We start from the raw sequence: 22,135 nt of genomic DNA on the forward strand, positions 1-22,135 counted from the left end.
ACAATTATAAACATATAATACACACTGTTTCTCAATATTTAATTACAGCTTCAGATGCATAATATTTTCATCTCCTTCAAGCAGGACACACAAAAAGCACGTTCAATTCGGACGGTTGTTGTGGTAATAAACACCGTAAACAGCAACCGTTCGCGTGTCAGCGCTTAATGCGCATTTCCTATATGAAAAGCATTTTAGGGGGCCCTTGGCTTTTGGGGGCCCAAGGCGGTCGCCTACCTTTGCCTAATGGGTAAGTCCACCCCGGCTCAGTTTTCGAACTCACCTGAGGCCATTTTAAGCTTGGGTCCACATGACTGAGCATGGCCAGCACGAAGGCAGCTGTTTTACCAGTGCCAGACTGAGACTGAGCGATCAGATTCTGAGGTCTGGGAGTGAAGGAAACATATGAGTGTATTAAAACTCAATTCACACATATACCCAGATATTTCACAAACTTTTTGATAGTCCAATTTTGTTAATCAAATATTCAATCTGTGTGCTTTTAGTCAAATAAATAAATAAAACAATAATAATAATTCCAGTTGCATATATCAAGGGTTTTGAGCCTATATAGGGCTATAGTGAAATTCACTTTTTGCTCCTAACCCTCAATATGACCTCTTTATTAAATTAAAGGGGTCATATGATGCGATTTCAAGTTTTCCTTTCTCTTTGGAGTGTTACAAGCTGTTCGTGAATACACAAAATAATGATCTTTAAAAAAGCATCATATGACCCCTTTAAAATAAAATTGACAAAATAAGTGGACTTACGGTTCGGCGAGCATCATGGGAAGGGCATTCTCTTGGATTTTAGAAGGCCTGTTGAAGCCCATTTCATAGACGCCTTTGAGCAACTGTGGTTTCCTGAGTTACACAAATTAAAACGAATAAAATTTACATATGCAAGCTGTCTGAGAGGTGTCAAAGCTTCCATATATAGTGCATGGTCTTTTTCGTATTTATTTCTCCCAAATATTGACCAGGTGGATGCTGCACACTGGTGGTGGTTGAGGAGAGACCCCCCCCACATGACTGTAAAGCGCTTTGGGTGTACAGCAATACACAATAAAGCGCTATATAAATCATCATTCATTCATTCATTCATTCATTCATTCAACAGATAGTTAGCAGTAATTGTTCTGAATGCTAGGAATATAAAATACCGTTCAAAAGTTTGGGGTCGACACAAGATACAAATAAAACTGCAAATTATTATTACAATTTAAAATAAATGTTTTCTATTTGAATATATTTTAAAATGTAATTTATTCCTGTGATGCAAAGATGGATTTTCAGCATCATTATTCCAGTCATCAGTGTCACATGATGCTTCAAAAATCATTCTAATATTTTGCTGCAATCTAATAATTTGTTACTCAACAAACATTTATTATTATTATTATCAATGTTGAAAATAGATGTGCTGCTTAAAATTTTTGTGAAAAATTGCCCTCAAACCTCTGAATGGTTGTGTAAATTCAGATTATTTTCCTCAGATATCACTGTTTTAAAGTACTCACAGTCTCAGCTCTTCGAAGGTCTTGACTGAATAAAGTGGTGAGTTTGGGTCCCTCTGAAGAACCTCCACTTGGTTTGTGTTGTTGACCACATTGCTTCTGATCAGCTTGTTTAGGAGAGACTGTGTGGCTCTGTCCTCTAAATAGTAGATTAGGAAAGAAACAGGCTACTATTATGGTCTTTTACAGTTAGTCCATAAAGCTTAGGTGTCATTTGAATAAGTAACTTAAGATGCAACCACACACTTTTTAAATTACTTAAGTACTTACAGCAGCTTTAGAATCAGAATCACTCACAAAAATCTGTTACGCTAAACTCTAAAAAATTGCATTAAGCAAATAAATTGACTCTATGTTTTGGTTCTATGTTGACTGTAAATCCAGACTGCAATTTAAAAATGAACCTTCTTCCTCTTCGTCGGATTTGTCGCCATCATCTACGATACAGGAGAGAAAAAATAGGTGACATTATATTTTCATGCAATTATTGTTAACAGTTATGTTTTGTAAAAACAAATAGTAGTTAAAATAATAGCACACACACAAAAACTGTCATTTATTCACTCTCATGTCATTTCAAACGTGTACGACTTTGTTCATTAGATGAACAAAAAAGGGAGATTTTGAGAAAAGGACTGGTTCCATCAAGAACCAGATAATGGCAAGGTTATTATTATGACATGATTTTGGTCTGTTCCTCACAAAAATATTGCATGACTTGAAAGGACTTGGAACATAGTGCACACTTATAATGAAAATTTATAGTACTTTTGCATTATTTTTGAAGATTGAAAGCTCCAGTTCCCATTTACTGTAACTGTATGGACAAAAAAGTAATCTACATTTTTCAAAGTTTCTCCTTTTGTGTTCCACAGAAGTCATACAAGTTTGGAACAACATAAACACTAAATTCTGAGTGAACTATTGCTTTAATGCAACATAATAATGCAAAACATAACTACCATCAGTCTGACGTAAATTTGCATCTCCCGCTTCCATAATCCGCAAGTTCCCAATCTGTTTTCAAAAAACAGAATTTACAGTTTTAATACATTTAAATGCACTGCAGAGTCAATATGATATAATGAACATTCACAAATTAAGCGTATGAGTCAATAAAGTCTTAAACTGATTAAACAAAAGTCGATTATTTAAATGAAGCAGATATGTTTGCTGCTAGTCATACAAGTCACTTAATGGAAATTATACACACACTCACTAGCTTTCAAACAAAAATTACGCACGTTAAGAGTTTATATAGACCACGTTAACTTAGTTAACATTACTTGTTCAAAGTTAAACTGTGGCCGCTAGATTTAAAATCTCATACAGGCCGTGTCTCAAAACGTAAATAAAAATCATTTTGATGGCCAAAACCTTGTTTGGACGTTTCAAACACGCCTGTGACATGCAGAAATGCTGTCTAGGTAGGCAGCTCGCTAGTATTTGAGACGCAGCCAGCGCCTGACTCACCGCAGCTAGTGCGCTAATCCATTACAACACAATTAAACCGCATTTCTGCACTCACAGTCTTGGTTGTAGACTCTTGTTCGTCCACAGCTAGAGCCCACGAGTCGGTTGCCATCGCTTCAGTCGAAGATATGTGAACTATTAAACGGTCTTGATAAGTCTTCAGATGGGCTTCACTTCACTCGACTCAGCTTGCGCGCGCACAGAACGCTGTCCGGCCGGAAGTTAGCACAGGACACAGTTCCAGGACTTTGGTTCTAGTTTATTATTCATTGCAAGCAATTTCATGTGTAAGTATCTGGGTTTTAGTTCAAACCAATTAAATGCTATAGTAAGTTAGTATATTTTTATAATAAGCCATTAGTGCCGACAAATATCGACATTTGTCTCATTTTTTGTCTATATTGACTGAATTTCACTTAAACTAGCAGCTTTATTGTTGGCGTCTCAGGTAAACCAACCACATTTTCTCATTTTTATGCATTTGGTATAAAGAAATAAACGTATTATTTTATTTATTATTTGTGAATTTTGTGCACCAAATTAAAATTCCAGTTTCATCATATTTTTATATAATTGATGTGACCCTGGACACACAAAACTAGTCATAAGGGTCAATTGTTTGAAAATGAGATTTATACATCATCTGAAAGCTGAATAAATAAGCCTTCCATTAATGTATGGTTTGTTAGGATTGGACAATATTTGGCTGAGATACAACTATTTGAAAATCTGGAATCTGAGGGTGAAATGAAGTTCAAATGTTCTTAGCAATGCATATTACTAATCAAAAATTAAGTTTTGATATATTTACGGTAAGAAATTTACAAAATACCTCCATGGAACATGATCTTTACTTAATATCCTAATGATTTTTGGCATAAAAGAAAAATCTATCATTTTGACCCATACAATGTATTTTTGGCTATTGCTACAAATATATCTGTGCTACTTATGACTGGTTTTGTGGTCCAGGGTCACATACAGTGGCCTGTGAAAGTATTCACACCCCTTCATTTTTTTCATGTTTTGTTATGTTGCTGCCTTATGTTAAGCTGCTTTAAATTAGTTTTTTTTTCCACATCAATGTACACTACATACACCATATTGACAAAGCAAAAACAGAATTGTCACAACTTCGTAAATTGATTAAAAATAAAATAAACTGAAATAAGAACATTGCATAAGTGTTCATACTAAATACACAGCTAAATATTAAAGGGATAGTTCACCCAAAAATGAAAATTCTGTCATTAATTACTCACCCTCATGTCGTTTCAAACCCGTAAGACCTTCGTTCATCTTCGGAACACAAATTAAGATATTTTTGATGGAATCCGAGAGCTGTCTGACCCTCCATAGACAGCAATGCAACTGAAATGTTCCCAAGTCCAGAAACGTAGCAAGGAGATCTGTAAAATAATCTATGTGACATCAGTGGTTCATCCGCAATTATACGAAGCTACGAGAATACTTTTTGTGCCCAAAAGAAAAAAAAAAAACGAATTTATTCAACAATTCGTCTCCTCCGCATCACTCTGGTGCCATTTTGGAGAATATCAGCTGGACGTAAACAACGTATGCTGTTCTGTGTTAGCTGCGTCACACAGATATGCTGTTTTCGTTCAGATCAAATCACAACAACGTAGGAAATCTTAATTTGTGTTCTGAAGATGAACGGAGGACTTACGGGTTTGAAACGACATGAGGGTGAGTAATTACAGAATTTTTATTTTTGGGTGAACTAACCCTTTAAGCTGAAGCACCTTTACAGCCTCACATCTTTTTTTGCTTGATGCGACAAGCTTTGCTCATCAGCATTTGGCAATTATCTGTTATTCTTCTCCTCACCTCTTCACCTCTCAAGCTGTGTCAGGTTGGATGGGAGCAGATGCACATTTTCAGGTTTCTCCAGAAATATTTGATTGGGTTCAAGCTCATGCTATGGCTGGGCCACTCAAGGATATTCACAGAGTTGTCTATAAGCCACTCTTGCTGTGTGTTTAGGTCCATTGTCGTGTTGGAAGGTAAATCTTCTGCCCAGTCTGAGGTTCTGAATGCTCTGGACTAGGTTTTCATTAAGGCTATCTCAATATTTTGGTGCACTGAGCGTTTCTTCTACTCTAACGAGTCCCTCAGTCCCTGCCGCTGAAAAACAGCCCCACAGCATGAGGCTGCTACCAGCACACTTTACTTTTGGGATGGTATACTCTGCAGGTGATGAGCGGAGCTGGTTTCCTTCAAACATGATGCTTGGAATTGAGGTTCATCAGACCAGAGAATATTATTTCTCACAGTCTGAGGGTCCTTTTTTGCAAATTCTAAGTGTGTTTTCATGTGTCTACACTGAAGAGAGGATTGAGTCTTGCCACTCAGAGGATTAAAATTTGTGAAGATGTTAAAAATCATTTTTTTGCTTTAACATTATGGTGTATGGAGTATAGTTTGATATGGAAAAAAAGTAATTTAAAGCAGTTTAACATAATGCAGCAACATAACAAAACGTGAAAAAAATGAATGAATACTTTCGCAAGGCACTGTATGTTGTTGTGTAAAGAAGTGAACACAGTAAACTTCAACTAATTGCACATGTTGTAAATGATATCAATTTGTACAATTTATTAATTGCAATAATTGTTGGCCAAAGCAATGGTTAGACATTGTTTACATTAACTTTTACAGTTTTACTAAAAAATGGTTCCACCCTTATGAAAATTAACCATGGTTTTATTATAATAAAATTGAAGTAACCATGTTTTTTTGGTGTATTGATTACCATTTGTATAACCACAGTTTTACTACAAATACCATGGTTAAACTATGATCAGTGTAGCAAAACCGTGGTTAATTTGTGGTTACCATGGTTTAACTGTAATCATGTTTTTTTGGTTTTATTTGCAGTAAAACCATGGTTAATTTGTATTGTGACAATTTATCTCATTTAGTGTGACAACATTCCCAATATTGTTGAAAAATTATTACAGAAATTAATTTTCTAAAATATATCTGAGAAATGTTCATTGTAGTAAAAAAAAAAGTGTTACAACTTGCCCAATCTCCCCTGAATATAATCACTTTTACTTTAAAAATACACTTAGATAAAACAAATATATAAAAATCCTTAACAAACCTGAATAAAAAATAATATAATAATCTCTTTTTTAACATGGTGTAGCACATGTAGTAATATGGTATTTTGGAAGCGATAGTACATGAATACTCTAGGAGAGGGAAGGCATAGTGTAGATAATGACACAATGTGTTTTGGCTACACATTTCTTGATAGTTCCCTTTATACTTGAATACCTTTATTACCATCATATAGGAAACCATAGTTGATATAACCATGGTAATAAAGAGCCATGCTTGTTTTTGCCTGTGGTTACTATGCTCTTGCTAGGAATACCAAAGTTAGATTACGGTTACCGTGTAAGAATAACGATAACAGAATTTTCCATTAAAATATTTTAAATCTTTTTCTGATCTATTTAAAACCCAGTATACAGATTTTACTGACGCTTTAACCTTATGTTGCACTATTTAGAAGCCGTGCTCTTTTTGTACATTTATTAATTTAGCATATGCTTTTATCCAAAACGATTAATTTAATACAACAAAGGGATTTACCCTGTTTGGACCATGCTTGTTTTCTTAAACCTAAAAAAAAATTAACGCTTCAACCCAACACCTCAGTGTTAAGAATGATTTATTAAAATGTACTCTGGGCCATTTTTCTGTCATGCAATCTTGCATTTGTCTCTAAAGTCATTATGCATTATGGTTTTATTTATTTTTGCCTGCTTTCTCATATAGGAAATTCAGATTTTCATCGTAATTGGGAGTCAAATGTACTGTATATGTCCAAATAATCTTTATTTAAAAAGATTGTGTAACCGATATTTATGATATCCATTCATAGCTTTTGGAAGTTGGATTTGATATATTTTCTTCTTTATTGCAGATGAAATAATCAGCAGCCGCTGCAGCCCTCAGTAAATCCCGGCAGATGAGATAAGAGACATTCACCGAGAGCGAGCGAGCGAGCAAGAGAGGGAAAGAGAGACAGTAAATAGCACATGTTAATTTAATTGAGAAACAGAAGCTGAGGTTTAAGCCAAGGCAGCACATCACTAAACACACACACACACTTTCTCCAACCAACCTGTTGTCTTTTAAAAAAGCCCTGGATGCTCCATATTGATTGTCATGGTTACGTCCTCCGCAAAAGCAGATTAATCACATGCACCACGGCCACAAAATGCATTCAGAAAAAAATATATAAAACCGTCCCTGTCATATTGAAATCAAGATAGTGAGCTTAGCAGTCACTGGAGGGAAAAACATGAATGATGGGAAGACAAAAGTGGCGGATAACGGGACCGAAAAGGATGTGAGACCAAAATTCTCAATCTGAATCCTTTGCATGATCTATGATCTCTTCCCTCCCCTCATTTCCCCCATGCATGGTGTTGCATTTCAGCCAGTGGCACCCCTGGCTATCAAATAGGATACATGAATGGGCTCTCGTCACTGATTACGGAGAGACAGAGAGGTGGGGGAGCGGAGAGGTGGGTGGTACAGATGCTGAGGGGAGAATCGAGCGTTGGCGGGGGGCTGGTGGGGTTTGTGTTCATCTGTTGCACAGGACAAGCACTCGTTTCCAGCTCTGAGCTTCATAACCACATGTTGCTGTGCTGATTGACTGCATTAACGTTCCTCCAGCTGCTTCTGTATCTCTCTCTCTCTCTACCTCCCTCCCGTCCTCCGTTCTGCTCAGTTGTTGTGTCCATCTCCAAGAGGCAGAGAGCTTTTCGGAGTTGCAGCCTGATGTTATTTTGGACCTCACCAATTCAGACGTCGAGAGAGAATTGCCAGCGCTGCAGATGTGAGGTAAGAGATTTCTGCTTTGAGAAAAGTGTGTGAGGAACTGAAGTCAAAGGATTGAGATGAAGTATTTTGTTTTAGATTCGAGGTGAATTTGGGAAGTGTTTCCAAAGCACTAAAGAGGGATTTCATTTGCTCGCGGCCGCAAGTGATGCATCTGTAGTCAGTGTTTGCTGAGATCAACAGGTGGTTGTTTCTGTGCCGTGTCTCCCGCAGTGTGTGTGGTGGCAGCCGTGGAGTTGGTGATTTGGCTATTTCTTTGGGAGTGATTCACACCGCTGCTCCAGGGAGAGGATGGATGGGAGGCGGGGGTTGATTATTGTCTGTCACTTTGGGTTCTTCTGATTTGGGTCCCCTAGAATAGAACATGGAAGAAAGCTAGAATTATGTTTTATTTCATGCTGAGGACAAACAAAATCATATGGTTATTAAGAATGAAATTGATTTTGACCTTCACTTGCTCTGCTAGAGTCATTTAAAAAGCTTAATTTATGTGGTTTTAATATTATTGATTACCTGCATGACTTCGGTATCTGTTATAAATGTTTCTTTATCAGCATATTACAAAAATGAAAATTTAACAAGAACACTGTTATTTTTAATCAAATAAATGCAGCCATGGTGAGCATAAGAGATGATTATTTTGAGGTTTTAATATCATTGATTACCTGCATGGTTCAGTATCTGTTATAAATGTTTTTTAGCAGCATATTAGAATGATTTCTGAAGGATCATGTGACAATGAAAACTGGAGTAATGATGCTGAAAATTCAGCTTTGCACGACAGGAATAAACATTTTAAAATGTATTACGATAAAAAACATTTATTCTAAATTATAATAATATGTCACATTTTTGAACAAATACATGCAGCCTAGGTGAGCATAATAGACTTTTAATAAGGTTTTATTATCATTAGTTACCTGCATGATTTCAGCATCTGTTATATCATGTTTAAAGATGATACTGACACCTGCTTTGTGCAGAAATGTCTGCTCCTCTCAGGACACATGATGGCAGTGTTTGACCTGTCCACTCTCATCCCGTCACGTGGCACCCCGCCAAACCCTAATCTATTAGAGAGGGGGTGGCGTTCCTCTGTGTCTGAGAGTTATGACCATGTGGACACCTTGATGAAAGCGTCTGTTTCTGTCCTGTGATAACGGGGAGCTGTTTAATCTCAAACATTTATGTCCTCTGAGAATAGTTGCTCATAAATCTTGGGTGGATTGGCTGGGAATCGAGTTAAATTTCCAAAACACTGACCCACTGTGGAAGTTCAGCAAGTTAGGTGATTAATTTCGGTCTTGAGATAAATGATAATGCAGTTTGCTTTTTCCTTTTTTTTATATTCTTGGATATTTCTCAGAGGTTGCTCGCTCAGAGCTCAAGAGAATTAATAGAGTTCTCAGTTGTGTATTCAAATAGGTGGGAAACCTGTTTGGAAACAACCATTATTTTTTCATGATTCTGTTTGATGACTTATGCTTTAAGTATGAGCTTTATCACAGATGTTTCTCCTGTAATTCATTAGATGAAATAAACAGAGACTCAAATGCTGAGATTCAGTAAGACATTAGTAGTTGACTGATATGGGCTTTTCAATGCCTGATACCATTTCAAGGCTGTGAACTGCTGATATAATGTTGATATATTAGAATTAATTCAAATCATATGTCAAATTAATATTAAATATATTAATGTTAAACAATACAATTCACAGTACTTTTTTAAAAAGTTTGGGCTCAGTAAGATTTTTTTTTTTTAAATAAAGAAATTATTTTTATTCTGCAGGAATGCATTAAACTGATCAAAAGTGAAACGTCATTCTATTTCAAATAAATGTTGTTCTTTGAATGTTATATTCTTTAAAAAAAATCCTGAAAAATATATAACGGTTTTCACAAAAATATCAAGCAGCATGACTCTTTTCAACATTGATAATAATAAGAAATGTTTCATTAGCAGCAAATGAGCATATTAGAATGATTTCTGAAGGATCATGTGACACTGAAGACTGGAGGAATTATGCTGAAAATTCAGTTTTGCGTCACAGGAAAAAATGACATTTCAAAATATTAAAATAGAAAACTGTTATTTTAAATGGTAATAATATTTCACAATATTACTACTTTACTGTATTTTTGATCAAATAAATGCAGGCTTACTGAATATAAGAAACTTATTTTAAAACCATTAAAAAAATTCGTACCAACCCCATATTTTTGAATGATAGTGTATAATCTCATAATATCATAATCTCAGAATGGCCAAATATTTTCTCGACAGTATAACTCAGGTAATTCATTAAAAGATTCAAGAAAATGCTTGAGTTCATATTAAAATCTCTGATATTTGTAAACCTTAGCACAGTGCGAGGCATTTTTGAGATCTTTTCCGAATCTATTGTGGTTTTCAGACAAATCTGACAAGCAGATTCAACAAAAGTCTTTGATTGTCTTTGCTGTTTAGGAGAAACAATTGCAGTATTTATAAATGTCATAATATAAGAGATCTCATTTGTGACATTTTTATTGTTTGGAGATTGCTTGTTCAAACCTCAGGAAACTTAATGGTGTTTTCAGTTATGATTTATTTGTCTTCTTATGTCTTACTAGAAATAAAAACAAACACAAGACAATTGACATGTGAGTACAGAGTCCTAAAACAAATAATTTGGTGACAGACTTTGCATTTTGGCAAATCTGAGCAGAGTCTGCGACATTATTCAGAGAGATCACCCCTGAAACTCTAGACTGAAAGCTTTGGTGTTGGGCATCTTTTTCTAAGGAGAGAAAACTGTTGCGCATTAGCTTTCCATTTCAATTCCATTACTGTCCAAGAGAATCAATTGAAAAGTTAAAGAGATCTCATTTGTGCTCTGAAAACTAGTTAATTTGAGTATTACATCACGTTAATCTCTTTTTCTGGAACAATCGTTAATGGAACTGAGAGACACAGACGCTGCTCTGTATCAGATAACTGCTCTGGTTTTGTATTCCACAGTCTGGAGTTCTGTGTGCTGACCTCAGGTAAAAACTGACTCGTCATGGCATCAGCACTGCATCTGTTACAGTGCTGTGGCTTGTTTGATGTGCCAGAGGTTTCTGTTCCCTTTCATGGCGCTGAAGCAGACCTGCGGTTTGTGTGCCAGAAATCCAGCCATGGGACGGGGAGGGGGTTTGTGTGGACCTGTCAGAGGTCTTCATTCGGACACCAGAGTGACATACAGAGCGATACGGATAATGCTGTTGTCTTCTCATTTTTATTAATGCGACAGGCATGAGGGCAGTGATGAGTTATGATGTGACAATATGAATGACTTGGTTTTTTTTATTCAGAGCACAGATACTGGACACTTAAGCCACACTTAAAATTTGTGAATGTCACTGCATAGATATGAAATATTAAACAGGTGGCATTTATTTGAAGGACAGATTTGCACACTTTTTAAACAAAACATGTCACAGTTTGTATGGTAGTAAATTATAAAATAGTAAACACACTTTTCAAAATTAGTTTTTGGTCATTTTCTGGTGGTCAAATGTTAATTGAACATGTCCAGAGTTAATGTTACGGTTTTTTTTCTATAAACATCCTTAAAATGAGATCAGTTTAACTTGAGAAACAAAATATCATTAGATACTGCATGTGACTTGTTTTCGGAGAATATATTTTGAAAGTTTATTTTTCTCATTGGAGTTTTTTAACTAACACCACAAAATTCTGTTAGATTTATGCTTAAAACAATTAAAACCAGTAGAGGGAGAGAGAGAGAATAATAATAATTTAGATCCTTTATGCATTTTTGCTTTTTAAGTAAATGTATCTTGTTTTAAGGATGTTTAGATATTAAATAAATAAACAAATAAATATTGGCCTCTTTTATTTATTTGCATTCTGTAAGTTATGTATTTTTATTTATTATAAAAATATTTATTAAATATTATTATTTATTATATTTTTAATTTTTATTATTTTATATTTTATTTTTATTATAGCAATATTAGGTCATTCAAGCAGATTTTTAAGTAAATTTATCTTGTTTTAAAGTTTAGATATTTTTTCTGGACATTAAAAAAAATGTATGCAAGTAAATAAATAAATATATGTTTATTTATTGATGTTTTGTTTTATTGCTTAAAGCAAGAAAACTCAATGCATACTAATAATTATTAATAATAATAATGCTTATCTGGACTTTCATACATTGTTCACAAAAATAAACGTGTGTCCATAAATGTGTGTCCAAAAAAATAAATAAAATGCATTGGCCCCAAAGAGATATGTATTTATTTATTGGCATTCTGTAAGATATATTGTAAAACATAGTTTCAATGTTATCTAGGTTTTTTAGGGAAGCATCCCCTCTCACTCCCTTCTCTGCATTTGAGAAGCTGTACTGGACAGAACCACCATCATGCCTGGCCTGATCAACAAGAGCAAATGGAGCGCTCTGCCTCTCAGCGTCTCAGACATCACTTCCTGTGTCAGGGGTTACACCCTGGCAATGACAGCCTCCTTGACCTATGAAAACATCGAAGATCACCCTGTCGAGGGTAAGTATGCTGTCTAAAATAGGTGCATTACTTCTTCTGAAGTGATATCAATCATTAGTGGCTCTTGCTACGTCTTCACTATTACACTCAAAAAAAAAAATATATATATATATATATTTTCCATTTGGATTACTAGGTTTACCTTGAACTGTTAAATGTGATGCATATTTGTCAGTCATATATACACAATAACCAGATTTACAAATCCAATTTGTTTCAGTTATTGTTTTCACAATGAACAGATTTATGCTGATTTGCAATTTTGAAAATAAGATGAAAATGAAACCAAATCAATGCAAATAGTTAATAAACTGCCAGTGCAGAAATATTACTTGTTTAATATGAATGACTGACAAATATGCATTATATTAAGTTTATGAGTTTATATTAAAACTGTGTAATGCAAATGGATGGAAACTTTGCAGTTCAAATAAATAAATCTTAAATTTAGGCCTAAATATTTTTTTGGAGTATAGTATTGATTGAACCTAAATTTTAGCATTTTCCCATTGAATATTAAATATAATCTCAAAAGATGCTACATCATCAGGCCTAGTATTTATTTTTTTGTCCAAAACACTTAACCTTTTCAGCTTTTGACAAAAAACACAATTATGATTCTCATCCTGTTTTGAGAAGAAATGCATTAAACTCTTTATAATCATAGTAATACTTTGTCAAAATGCCCTGAAGGAAATAGAAACACTTGTCTTTCCCTCCCAACCTCATCAGCTATTTGTGTGAAGTCTAGAAATGTCACCAGCAGATTTCTGCTCTGTGGTCCCCAGTGTCGACTCCAACAGATTGGATTTTGCATTGATCAATGCTGAAAGCACTAAAACGATTGATTTAATTTCTGTCAAGTGCACAATTAGCTTTGTGGAAGGATCGCCTTCAGCTATTGGGTAATAAACAATGTGTTCTCCTGTAATCCTGTGATTCATGCAGGAATCTTTATATACCCTCTGGATGAGTTCAGCGTGGTGGTCGGGTTCGAAGCGATGATTGGCAGCCAGATAATAACCGTGCAGGTCAAAGATAAAATGAAAATCGATGACTGTTACTTTGATTGCTGCAATGCCAATGGAACCCCGCAGAGCGGAGGTGGTAAGATTGTATGCTCATTAATAATGCTCATCAAAGATCTTAGCTAATCCCTGATTCAGCGCTTAAACGTAAGGCCTGTCACAGTGACTGTTGAATCCAGTTAAAGGAATAGTTCACCCAAAAATGAAAATTGGCTGAATATTTACTCAGCCTCATGCAATGCAAGATGTAGATGAGTTTGTTTCCTCATCAGAACAGATTTGTAGAAATATAGCATTACGTCACTTGCTCACCAATTGATCCTCTGCAGTGAATGGGTGCCGTCAGAATGAGAATCCAAACACCTGATAAAAACATCACAGTAATCCAGTAATCCACAGGATCCAGTCCAGGAAGCAAAAAGCTATGTGTTTGTAAGAAACAAATTCATCAAGACAATTTTAAATAGTTGCTCCTTGCTAAAATACAAGTCCTCTATTCATAATATTGGTTTCTCCAGTGAAAAGTCATCTTGTCTGAATCAGGAGAGAAATATGCACAGATCAAGCACTGTTTACAAGTGAAAATGGTCTGAAATGGTTCTAAACAAATATGTTGGTGGATTTTGATGTGAGAGGACAACAGGGGATGGACTTTTTCACTGGAGGTAGTGTTATTACGGATTATGGACTTGTCTTTTGGTCAGAAGTGACAGTTTAAAGTTTAAAAGCCTTAATTTTGTATTTGTTTCTACAAACACACAGTTTTTCCCTTCACCATATGTTAATTGATGGACTGTGGATTACTTGTGGATTATTGTGAAGTTTTTATCAGCTGTTTGGACTCTCATTCTGACGGCACCCATTCACTGCAGAGGATCCACAGGCAGAGTAAATTTTCCACAAATTTTCATTTTTCTGTGAACTATTCCTTTAACACATTTTATTAAGCTTTTCATTGAAGTTGACTGTACATTTCAGAGGTTTTACTGATGAATCATCTTGTTGCAGGACATATCATTTTGGATGAGGATCAGGAGACGACAGTGCTGGTGGTCAATCTGGGGGTCATTCCCCCTCTGGAGACCATTAATATACTGGTCAGCACCTCCTCAGAGCTCAGCACACTCCCTAATGGGGGAATTCGGGTGAGCTCACCACCCGTCTGCTCTCCAAGAGTCCAACGTTCTGTCAAAGAGGAGCAGGCGTTTTCACCCAGCACTGCTAGGAGGTGTGTGATTCATTAATGTTGTAGTATTTGCATGGGCACACTGTATTTACTGTATGATCTTCAAACATTCTGATTTCAGTTCTAAACTCCAAACCCTAGTAAAAGCAATTCATTCAGTCTGAACCTTTTAACATACAGACTCCAATTTAAAGCATAAAATGTATTTTGTAGATAAAATCAGCTTTATCTGTACTACCTATTTTGCATTTTGTGTTGCATGCTACACTTTTTAGGACATTTAAGATTAAAGTTTAAAAATCTCCCATTGACCTGCAATGACATAGTAGACATTACACTGAAGCTGATATCTGTGTAATATATTTGCATAATGATTTATAATGATTGAAGGACTAGTTTAATTTCAATGAATCAAACAGTTACAGGACAATCAGTGTGGTCCGATTCCTGAATGAATGACTCTTAAGAGTCGGCTCTTTTTAGTGAATCAAAAACATACTGACTGGTTGTTCACATGACATGCATAAAAATCTTTGATATCAGTGTAATATTTGCATACTGAAATTAAATTTCTGAAATAAAAAATTAAATCTCACCTCAGGCCATCCAAGATGTAGATGACTTTGTCTGTCTATTGGAACAGAACAGATTTGGAGAAATTTAGCATTACATCACTTGCTCACCAAATGAATTTTAATAATCCACAAATAATCCAGATGACTCCAGTCCATCAGGTAACGTTTTGCAAAATGAAAAGCTGCATTTGTAAAAAACCAATCCATCCTTAAGCCATGGACTGCAGTTGTGTGGATTACTTGTGGATTATTGTGGTGTTTTTATCAGCTGTTTGGACTCTCATTCTGACGGCACCCATTCACTGCAGAGGATCCATTGGTGAGCAAGTGATGTAATTCAAAATTTCTCCAAATCTTTTTAGATAAAGAAACAAACTCATCTACATTCTGGATGGCCTGAGGGTAGGTACATTTTCAAAAATGTTTCTTCTTTTGTTTGAACTATCCTTTAAATTAGAGCAGTTTCTGACTGGTTGTTCAAATGATATGCAAGATTAAAAATCTCTGATATTGCTCTATTATTTGCATACTGAATTGCGACCTGTCTTCCTTCTTGCATTTATTTGCATACAGAATTTTTACTGCCATCTGTTTAACCATCTCTCTAGGTATCTTTCCAAAGATATTGTCGCATTATGTGTTGATTAAGCAAAATGTACAACATGGAAACTGGAAGTTAAACAATGTCAGACCCTACTGACTTTCATTGTATGGACAAAAAACATTGAGCAGTTTATCAATATCTCCTGCTGATTTGTCTCAGGAGGGATCAGCATCACTGTGCAGTGGGAACCCACGAGCAGACGGCCTCAGGAGTGTGTTTGGCTGCTCTGTTGGAGGAAGAGACCATCAACTCTATTGACTATGAGTTTAATTTCCATCTTGAGATCAGAGGGCCGTATTTACTGGCAGGTCAGTTCCTCCATCCTCATGCGTGAGTCTAGAATTAAATATTATACCACTGATTTCCAGATAAATAAATATGAATACATGTAAAATGTAATGCTTTATTTGGATTAAAACGTCTGACAAAAGCATAAATGCAAAATATATCCTGCCAGCTTTCTAGCCTAAGTGATTTTGATGCAGTAATAGTTTGATGTTGACTTTTCATACTGATAACATTATTTGATACCGGTTGTTTTGCAGTATGCATCTTCCTGCTGGAGTTGCAGAACGGTTTAGTCCTCGCATGTGGTCTAACGTCTGTTGCTCCTGCTTATTTTAGATGCTTTAGAAGTTTCTCTGTACAGGTGTGGAAAGCCCCTCACACGCCATCAGGGCGGACGCTGACCCCACGGCTCGCTCTGCCACAAGCATTGTGGTCACACTGGCAGACAAGTACACCTACGACTGCCCTGTGGAGATACTGATCTACCCCAGTGGTGTGTAGCACACATAATTACAATAATTATTATAGGTTTACGGCTTTTGGGGGGGAGGGGGTTTAATTATTTTAAATTATTAAAATCTTAATTATTTAAGATTATTGTTTTGGAAAATAAAGGGGATTTAATATTATAATTAAAACATTGAAGAAATATTGTATGATTATTCCTTAAAAATAAGGTTTTAATAATTTTAGTAGTAGTAGTAGCCTATTACGTACATTCTACTGAACAACTGTATTATATTTCTGCCTCAATGTCTTCAAGTTAAACTGAACTTTTATTTTGACGGGTTGCCGTGAATACCTGTACATTTCTGTGTGTATATGATATGAGGATAGTTTTACTCAAATGAAATGGTCAAATGCTCACGAAGTGACTCTCAGAGCAGTTCCGGAGATGTTGTTCATGTATTTATGTCCTCATTAGTGAGACGGCAGACGTTAATATCACCGGAAGCGTCACGCGCACTTCAGTACGAGTAGTAAACAAAACCGCGCGTCTGCACCATTCTTTAACACGGAGACACGCAGAATTCATATTTAAGTAGTCGTTTTGCGGCTTAATATTTACAAATACTAGTGGGAGTGTGCTCACTTGTGTGTGCGCATCGGGGCTGAACTCCGCTGTGCGCGATACAGAGAGCACGACCATGTACCGTATTTAAAGGACATAAAAAATTGGTTGTCGAAATTTTTTTTAATGCTAAATGAGGAAAAAACAGAGGTCATTGTTTTTAGCCACCCAAATAACTCCACAAAAAATTTATTAGATGCGAGCCCTCTGGCACCGTATTTGAAAAAAAAAACAGTAAGAGATTTAGGCTTCCTAATTGATAATAACCTAAAATTAGATAAGCAAATTAACTCAGTGGTTCGGGCTGGTTTTTATAATTTGCGTTTATTAGCCAAAGTTAAACCGTTCTTAACAAACTCAGACTCTGAAAGAGTAATCCATGCCTTTATTCTATCACGGCTGGATTTCTGTAATTCTTTGTATTCTGGCATCACCGCCACATCTTTGTCTCGACTACAATCAGTACAAAATGCTGCGGCGAGGTTACTAAAAAAGGTAAAGAAATATGAATCAATTACCCCTGTGTTAGTTTCTTTAAATTGGCTCCCAGTCCATTTTAGAATTAAATATAAAATTATAGTTCAAATAGTTCAAATCTTTAAACAACCAGGCCCCATTGTATTTGGCAAACCTTTTAATCCCATATAATCCTCCTAGAACATTACGATCAGAGAATCAAAAATTACTTGTAGTGCCTAGAACAAATCGCCTATATAAAGGCGATCGGGCCTTCGCTGTGATAGGGCCAAGACTTTGGAATGAGTTGCCCCTGCCGATCAGGTCTGCCAAATCACTGTACATTTTTAAGAAACTGTTGAAAGCACATCTAATCTGGCGCTAAAGAGAAAATAAAATTCACTTGACCTTTAAGGGGGGGGCGGGCCCCTCAAGACTTAAATCAGAAAAGTTACTGACTGGTTGTTCATATAACATGCAATAAATATGCAAAAATAAATAAATATAATTAAATATGAATGCTTAATTAGTTTAGTATAATGTTGTTGAAAATATAGCGAACACCAATTATTGGGTTGCATGTATGCCACCTCTAAAAAGATTGTGAAAAGTCATTAAAATGTTAACACACCTTTTGCGAGAATTGTTTTAAATGTGTTTTTTTTTTATTACTGAAATGATCTCATCATTTGGCAATGCAATTACATTTCTTATTATCAAATGTATTCCTTAAAAGTACTAAAAGAATCATTAAGGAATCAAAATTGTTCAAAGGAATCAGAATTTAATTCTTATGATTCCCATCCTTAGAAACCCCCTAGAAAACTTGGCAACAATAATGCTAAAAGCCACTCAGGGCAGCAACTAGCATCCTAGCAACCACTTCTAGTGGCAATGAGCAAACATTTTAGTCCCTTTATGAATCCGTTTTCCTTGTGGACCATCCCAGCAATGTTGTTTTTTTGTCAGGCCATTTGGTCCCCACATGGACAGACAAACAAGATCACAGCCACTCTGACCTGTGCTAACTGGACAATAGAGTCGGCCTTTCAGAGCAAGCCAGTGCTAATCTCTCCATGTGCCTGAAAGCTTGTCCAAACAAGAGGCGCTTTATTAAATCATAGGCTATTGAAACATCATTCCCAGGTCCACAGCCATTTAACATCATTTCTCGCTCTATAAGCACTGTTTAGTTGAGCTCTATATTTCTTCAGCCACCCCATCATGCATCTCGACCTCCGTCGGCGTCTGGGAGGCATAAATGAATCCCTCGATGCCTCATAAGCTGCGGCGTAAGATTGCCTCACTCCGCAGGTGACCCGAGGCCAGTATTGTGCAATCGAATTGATAAGGCAGCCGAGTCAAAGGGGCAAACGTTCAGCCGTATTGATGGCGCCAACGCACTCTGTGTCTAATACAGCTGCTGTTTTTAAGAAATACCGCCACCATGGGAGTCCTTCATGTCTGGCAGTAATGCATCTCATCGTCTGCTGTCATAATTCACTGTTGTGTCTCCACACTGAGAGGTTTTAATGCTGTACAGAGATAGTAAATTATTCTTCCTTACTTCGCGTAGAGCCCCATCTGCCACACGTTCTCATTGAAGACGGAGACATGACGCCGGAGGAATACGATGAGCATCTGAAAGGACGGAGCGACTACATAAAGGCCACCAAGAAGGACTGCAGTAATGAAAAGACCGTGAGTGAGACGGTGAATGAGGGAATACAGAAAACACACAAAAACAGATGAAGTAGGCCATACAAGGACGAAAAATATCTAAACAAAGTAGTACAACACTAGGATGCTTTTGTGGTGCTTTTTCAATATAATTGGTCAAATCTAGCAAAGGTTATTATTTTGCAGCCAGGATCATAAACTGCACAGGAAGTGGTGATTATTTGAAATAATGTTCTCAAGATGTGTTTTTGTGACTGAGACGTTCATAAGCAAACCAGCATGTAATATAACAGATTAAGATTTTTTCATGGAATGATTTTGTTCACTGACAAGAAGTACCAAAAACTATAGTTTTTGAACAAGAAAACCACAGTACTTTTAGATATATAATCCTAGAGGAAAAAATAATTAAATACATACATGAATAAATACATTTGTTAATAAATACCTTAGTAAAACTGATGGTAATAGCTGTTAATAGAATAAAATAATTGTGATTTAATTATTTCCAACCAGTCAAATTCAGTAAATTGTAACTTATTTTAATAATACTAATATTGACAAATGTAATTATGAATCAAATATTATTTATATGTTTTTAGCAAATATATTCAGTAACTTTTAATCTATTTATTTTTTTATATTTTTGCACCATTCAAAAGTTTGGGGTTGGTAAGAAGTCTTTTTGTGCTCAAATATTTGTTTGATTATAAATACAGTAAAGAAAAAAAACCTTCAATAGTGTGAAATATTATTGCAATTTAAAATAACAATTTTATATTTTAATACGTTTTAAAATGTAATTTGTTCTTGTGATGCAAAGCCAGATTTTCAGTAGTAATTTTATTTTTTGAAATAGAAAGTTCAAAAGAACAGTGTTTATTTAAAATAGGAATCTTTTGTAATATTATAAATGTCTTTACTGTCACTTTTGATAAATTTAATGCATCCTTGCGGAAATAAAAGTATACATTTTACTGACCCCAAAGTTTTAAATTGTAGTTACAGTATATATTCTTTCTGAACTTTTCCACACACCTCTTTGTCCCAGACTCCAGTCACTCTCTGAAATATTCAGGGTTTTTAATGCCAAGCTGTTGGATTAAGCCTAATGACACTCATACTGAAAATCAAGTGTGAAATCAAATTTAGTTTTAATGCAAAATCCCTTCAGTTCTTGCTAATCGTCGCTTAAGGAAGTAGTTACATTAAGTGGGAATGCCAGCGCAGATCCATGTTTCTCAGCTGCGCAAAGCTTCAATTGCATCCTTAAGTGAGTGCTGTTCCTCAACAGGAGGGAGAGAACATTCCTGGGTTATATTTAACCCAGCATTTTTTAGAGTGTGGAAACAGCAGATTTCTGAGAAGTAATTTAATGTACAATGGACTAACTAATTGAGACGTGATGTAAAGTGGCTGAAATACATGGCTAATTTGAAATACTTTCTTTAGAGCAGTTCACAATAGGCTAATTGGCAGGATTCTAATATTTCCGCTGAAAGTTCACACTTAACCACCATACAATGAACTCTCAACCTTTCATTCAGTTTGCAGCAGTTTGCATACACAACCTCCAGGTTATTATTACCCACATTCTTTGTGAGGGTTTTTTTTTCTTCCCTTTTCTTTCTTTTTTCTTTCCTGGGTCATATTTCAATAAAAATATATCTAAATTATAATTTTTGTACATATAATATATGTCATTGATGTATACAATATTATCTATCTATCCATCTATCTATCTATCTATCGGTCCGTCCGTCCGTCTGTCCGTCTATCTATCTATCTATCTATCTATGGAAATAAAAGTATACATTTTACTGACCCCAAAGTTTTAAATTGTAGTTACAGTATATATTCTTTCTGAACTTTTCCACACACCTCTTTGTCCCAGACTCCAGTCACTCTCTGAAATATTCAGGGTTTTTAATGCCAAGCTGTTGGATTAAGCCTAATGACACTCATACTGAAAATCAAGTGTGAAATCAAATTTAGTTTTAATGCAAAATCCCTTCAGTTCTTGCTAATCGTCGCTTAAGGAAGTAGTTACATTAAGTGGGAATGCCAGCGCAGATCCATGTTTCTCAGCTGCGCAAAGCTTCAATTGCATCCTTAAGTGAGTGCTGTTCCTCAACAGGAGGGAGAGAACATTCAGCCCTAAAATCATCAGCAATGAATAGACGTTTCTATGGAAACCATCAAAGGTCTTCAGTCCATAGTGTTTCTACCCACCGTGTAGCAGAATAAGGGTTAACTTACCCTCCTTTGGGATGTGTGCTCCTGTAATTAAATCTTTAGAGCACGAGAGGGGAATCCGTGAACCATAAAAGATTTTCAAAATTTTGATCTTGGCTCATAATTTCACATGCTTATGAGTGTCTGGCTCTATCAATCATTTGCTGACGTGAGCCGAATGACACTGAATAACAGAACTGAAAATTATCATTTATTCACCCACGTTATTCTAAGCTCGTATGACTTTCTTTCTCCTGTTCAACACAAAAGGAGAAATTCTGATGAATGTTTTAGTCATTTTTATTTCATTCAATAATCAAGTAACTGATTATTGAATGAAACGTGTGTGTATGTAGAAGAAAGCTATTTCCTACAAAGGTTAATTTAGTAAGCGAGTCTGCACTCTAAAAAATTCTGGGTTAAATATAACCCAGCGCTGGGTTAAAAAGGGACAAACCCAGCTATTGGGTTGTTTTGACCCAGCGGTTGGGTTCAAAACAACCCAACCGCTGGGTCAAAACAACCCAATAGCTGGGTTTGTCCCTTTTTAACCCAGCGCTGGGTTATATTTAACCCAGA

General features: G+C 35.7%; 2 protein-coding genes across 2 annotated transcripts in view; one reads left to right on the forward strand and one right to left on the reverse strand.

Moving 5' to 3' along the window:
* LOC107664213 (ATP-dependent RNA helicase DDX19A-like) overlaps positions 1 to 3,223 on the reverse strand; it is an 8,609-nt gene extending 5,386 nt beyond the window's left edge. Inside the window, exons 1-6 of the mRNA XM_016454723.1 lie at positions 3,048 to 3,223; positions 2,482 to 2,536; positions 1,924 to 1,956; positions 1,523 to 1,658; positions 774 to 866; positions 284 to 386 (exon numbers count right to left, since the gene is read on the reverse strand). Of these exons, the coding sequence (XP_016310209.1) occupies positions 284 to 386; positions 774 to 866; positions 1,523 to 1,658; positions 1,924 to 1,956; positions 2,482 to 2,536; positions 3,048 to 3,104 (477 nt within the window). The 5' untranslated portion in view covers positions 3,105 to 3,223. The remainder of the gene's footprint in view (positions 1 to 283; positions 387 to 773; positions 867 to 1,522; positions 1,659 to 1,923; positions 1,957 to 2,481; positions 2,537 to 3,047) is intronic.
* A 4,137-nt stretch (positions 3,224 to 7,360) lies between these two features.
* Positions 7,361 to 22,135, forward strand: part of LOC107664114 (von Willebrand factor A domain-containing protein 5B1-like) — a 46,844-nt gene continuing 32,069 nt past the window's right edge. The window contains exons 1-7 of the mRNA XM_016454572.1: positions 7,361 to 7,879; positions 12,222 to 12,432; positions 13,381 to 13,539; positions 14,469 to 14,688; positions 15,985 to 16,133; positions 16,475 to 16,606; positions 19,218 to 19,342. Of these exons, the coding sequence (XP_016310058.1) occupies positions 12,294 to 12,432; positions 13,381 to 13,539; positions 14,469 to 14,688; positions 15,985 to 16,133; positions 16,475 to 16,606; positions 19,218 to 19,342 (924 nt within the window). The 5' untranslated portion in view covers positions 7,361 to 7,879; positions 12,222 to 12,293. The remainder of the gene's footprint in view (positions 7,880 to 12,221; positions 12,433 to 13,380; positions 13,540 to 14,468; positions 14,689 to 15,984; positions 16,134 to 16,474; positions 16,607 to 19,217; positions 19,343 to 22,135) is intronic.

This window comes from Sinocyclocheilus anshuiensis, unplaced genomic scaffold (genome assembly GCF_001515605.1).
Source record: "Sinocyclocheilus anshuiensis isolate Anshui unplaced genomic scaffold, SAMN03320099.WGS_v1.1 scaffold67, whole genome shotgun sequence".
Taxonomy (NCBI): domain Eukaryota; kingdom Metazoa; phylum Chordata; class Actinopteri; order Cypriniformes; family Cyprinidae; genus Sinocyclocheilus; species Sinocyclocheilus anshuiensis.